Here is a 4155-nt window from a genome sequence, read left to right as displayed (position 1 = left end):
GACTTAAATAAATGGGTTATGTAGGGGCGTGTTTATGACTGGATGGAAAACGAAACAAAAAGGTGAATTGTGTGGCCAAAGAATGTCATTTTGATAAGGATGAAAACTGGATTTTAGGAAAGCCAGATGGGTGTAAAGAGTAGACAGGGATAGGGATTGATTGGATGATAAACTAAGACTGACAGATAATAGTATGGATAGATAGATGAATGAAAGGACTAGTAAAGAGCACAAAAACTATATGGATGAATGAACACATTGGTGGACAGAAAGATGGACTGATAGCCATCTAATTGAACAGATGGATTGATTGGAATCAAACATATGGATGGCTTGATGGAGAAAAACTCCAATTAACTTAACATTACAATTGGCATCTGCTGAATTTGATCAGTCTTTAACGTCTTGAAATAGGTAGAATAAGTCAAATATTAACATATTTCTATCTTGTTGACTTTTGTGTATTTTAGTGTCAAAAGGGTAGGGAAATATATATACATATGTATGTATGTGCACATACATAAACATACATGTGTACATGCATCAGCTCGATATTGCATTTGGGCTGCAAATAATTTTTTCACTTGTAACCTTGTTCTAAATACTGATATTAGCCAGATGATCCTAACTGCCTCCTATCAGTGATGTGGCATAAAACACAAAGAATACATTTATGTTTTAAAACTTTATTTGTCCCCAGGTTATAAAAGCACAAAACAATCACAATGAAATTCAAACACAAACATTTGAGGAAGTCGTGAAAACTATAAACATGTATGACCAAAGTTTCACTAAGAGACTTAAATGTGCTGCAGATGATGCAGATAAATTGGCTTCTTCTGGCATCTCCAGATGCTGGGTCTAACTGTTGCTCAAACAATATTAGGGAAAAAATACCAAGATTTTTATTTTTAAATCAATTGTGATGCGGTTTCACTCTTCCATGCAAGCACTCAACGTCGTCTCCGGTCTGGACTTCTGCTGCGTCTCCGTCCACCTCCCCTATAACAACACAAATCACATTACATCAGCCTGAGGGTCTAACAAAATAAACTAGCATGTTGGTTAACTCAAATTAACTTACATTCATTTACTATTTTTAAATTAAAATCTAAAAATGAAAATAACCATATTAAACAAAATGTTGCATGTTCGAATAGGTTTAAAGACATTGCAAGCCATGTGAAGATGACTGTGACAAATATTTCAAGTTAAGCATATTTTAAAGCAGCAGATTAAATCAAAATAAGGCCAAAAGCTTCACCTCCTCTTGTTCTTCGGGGGTCCTCTGACAAACGCCCAGTCTACACTGATCGTCTGGCCCATCATGTCCTGACCATTGAGGCCCTCCATGGCTGCCTGCGCTTCTTTGTACGTCTCATACTCCACTAGTGCGTAGCCCTGAGATAAAGATCGAAAATATCACATGCATCATCAGAAAATTACAAAAAAGATACATACAGTCATTTATGTTTTGATCTAAAACTGCTTATACAAAGTATTTGAGCAAATTAAATATGTAACAAAAGACGCACAACAACAAAGTAGACATAGTCTGTTTCTACTGTATAACTAAGACAGTCCTGCCACCTTGTGGATTTGAAATGAATATATACTTGGACAACACAAAAACAAAAAACATGCAAAAAATATTTCAAACTCCTTTCATTAAAATGCAAATTTGACCATATAAAGTTTATCAACACATTAGGAAATCTTCTGATAGCTGGTTTAGGCAAACAAAGTCAGTTTAATTAAAATATGAGTAATATTTGCAGAGTAAAGGGATCCAAAAGTATCTTAACCAGAAAATGTTTTACTATTAACCTAAATAGAGGAAGATTTGTACAGCAAAATGAATCAACTAAAACTATTAGTGTTTATAATTAGAACATCTATTTTTTATGTACCATAACAAAATTTCTAATATGATCACATGTTTTTTTCCCCCTTCAAATTATGAAGAGAAAATTCCAGTTTTTTGTGGGGGTTTTTGTTGTTGTTAAAGGACAAGAACGAGTTGGTCATAAACTTTACAAATGTAAAAATTTTAATACTGCATGCAAGTCATAATCTGACTGACAGTATCGTTCTTACCTTCAGGTAACCTGTTCTTCGATCAAGGTTAAGATGCAGGTTCTTAATTTCTCCAAACTCTGAAAACTTGTCATGGATGTCCTCCTCTGTTGCCTCCTCATGCACACCAGTCACAAACAGGATCCAGCCCTCCACCGCTGCAGCAAACAAACAAAAAATATATCATATCCTTTCACTCCCTACAAATCCGGAGGAAAATTTAACACAGCCAACTATCTGTAGTTATGTTAATAACTAAATAGTAAATTAACTGTTAAAATAAAACTGGAGAGATCTGCTTGTTAGTGCATGCCTGGGGTCAAAAATGGAGCCAGTAAAGGATGGATAAATGATTAACAATAAATTAATACTAACAGAATTCTAAGAGAAAGTTTAGTTTAGGACTTACATCTCTGAGGACCTGGTTCATCCCCATCTTGCTCCACAGTGTCATAGTCCTCTTTAGCTCTGGACCTGGATCCCTCCTCTGTAATCCACAACACATTTTTAAGACATTACTGAATATTTTCTACCAGTTCAGGAAGGTTTTATCATGAGGTCTAATGAAAATGACCAGAGGAAGTTACCCAAGCCGAAGCCTCGTCCTTTTCTCTTCTTGGCCTTCTCTTTCAGCTTGTGGATGCTCTCTGAGGAGAGGAGGAGAAGGTCAGTAGGGAAAATTTCATTGGCCGATACAGATAAATTATGCTCTGTATTTTTTGTGTATTTAATTTGGCAAATATGTTTGTTGCCCTTTTTTCCCTCCAGTTCTGATTTCTTTGGGCATTAGAGGAAATAACTAGTTGCCTGAGTTACAGCTTCTTTAATTTCCTGCAAAATAGCCAAAGCTACAGTCTTGGAGGAAAATTTAACAAGAACAAAAGGAACACCCATAGTTTCCTCTTTCAAAGGTCAAATCAATACTTGAAGTAACCAATAAAATGTGGAGACTTCAAAATCAGTTTCATTTGTGAAAGTTAACTAAAAGGCGTGACAACTTTTCTGTTTAGTGTAGAATAACCTAGTCTATGTTTGAGTCTAAATAGTTGAGTTTTTTAACTAGAGCAGATTAAAGATGCTCTAGGAAGAAAAGTTTTTACCGGATTCAGAAGCTTCGTATATATTATCACATATGAAAAGTCTGTAATTTTAATTAAAAATATATGTTTACACTCTTCGATGTTATCAAAATTATTCATTATATCCATCTTTTAGCAATTTCTTTTAATGAGCTGTTACTGTGCGGATATTTTGTTTTACAATGTCATCCTCTGATCAGCACTTTGCGATATGTCTCCTGCATAAAACGTTTTTACTTAGATTACTAATAAAATCACAAAACTGCACATTGAGATTACGCTTTCTATATGGGTTTTTGTTGTTAGCCAGCGAGTAATCTGAGCTGCACTTCACAACACTGTTGATCAGACACGTTACAAGTAAAACAACAACGAAAGGATACGTTATGACGCAAAAATGTATTTAGTCTTTAAATAGCCAAACTTTAGCTGACTGGCTAGGTAACTAACGCGCAGAGACTGAATGAAATAACTGTTAGCATTGTTAGCTTAGCTCGTTAGCTGGGGCCTGCCAACACGCAGGGCGGCCGTTTTCTCGGTTAACCATGTCCACGAGAAAAATAAACCTCAAAATTGACCTATCACTTGTACATTAAGAAAACGAACCCTACGGCAGCAAAATAATATAGTCACCATCACCATCCTCATCCATAGGAAAGTCTTCGCCTCCCGCCTCATGAAGATCTAACACGTCCGCCATGATGCCGTTCTCTGTGTACACTAGCGTGTGTTCTTCTTTGCATTGATTCAGCTTTACTGCCACCTAGTGGTCTGGGTGTGTCTTTCTGTAAACAATTAGCTGGTGTTTTTCTGGGTTTGGCGCTGTTTTACTGCCATCCACTGGACTGCATATGTATGGGACATCAGCCACGAAAATTTCCACATTTTATTAATAACTTCCCTTTTTTTCAATGACAAATTTCAAACAACTTGTAAATAGTGTCATGAACCTTTTAATGACTGGACAACAACAATCCATACAATAATAGCTACTATTCTG

General features: G+C 35.9%; 1 protein-coding gene across 2 annotated transcripts; it reads right to left on the bottom strand.

The window, feature by feature from the left end:
* Window positions 1-670: 670 nt before the first annotated feature.
* On the bottom strand, window positions 671-3905 carry rbm8a (RNA binding motif protein 8A). Of its 2 annotated transcripts, none has more exons than XM_005801818.2 (6): window positions 3795-3905; window positions 2664-2723; window positions 2486-2563; window positions 2098-2234; window positions 1265-1401; window positions 671-1002 (listed from the first exon to the last, which is right to left on the bottom strand). In XM_005801818.2, the coding sequence occupies exons 1-6, from the start codon at window positions 3853-3855 to the stop codon at window positions 954-956; spliced, it is 522 nt and encodes a 173-aa protein (XP_005801875.1). In that variant the 5' UTR covers window positions 3856-3905; the 3' UTR covers window positions 671-953. The 2 variants fall into 2 exon arrangements, with proteins under 2 accessions (XP_005801875.1, XP_005801874.1); XM_005801817.2 differs by having other exon boundaries at window positions 3789-3895.
* Between the last annotated feature and the right edge of the window lie 250 nt (window positions 3906-4155).

This window comes from Xiphophorus maculatus, chromosome 3 (genome assembly GCF_002775205.1).
Source record: "Xiphophorus maculatus strain JP 163 A chromosome 3, X_maculatus-5.0-male, whole genome shotgun sequence".
Taxonomy (NCBI): Eukaryota; Metazoa; Chordata; class Actinopteri; order Cyprinodontiformes; family Poeciliidae; genus Xiphophorus; species Xiphophorus maculatus.
Note: the sequence above shows the minus strand (reverse complement) of the source record. Positions and strands in the feature narration are given on the sequence as shown.

Bases quoted from the DNA above. Each gene is read 5' to 3' on its own strand.
- rbm8a (XM_005801817.2), bottom strand. From the start codon at position 3,855: ATGGCGGACGTGTTAGATCTTCATGAGGCGGGAGGCGAAGACTTTCCT. The intron at 2,724-3,788 runs GTGACTATATTA...TCCTCTCCTCAG, and splicing joins TATGGATGAGGATGGTGATG to AGAGCATCCACAAGCTGAAA. The intron at 1,402-2,097 runs GTAAGAACGATA...TCTTTATCTCAG, and splicing joins GAAGAACAGGTTACCTGAAG to GGCTACGCACTAGTGGAGTA.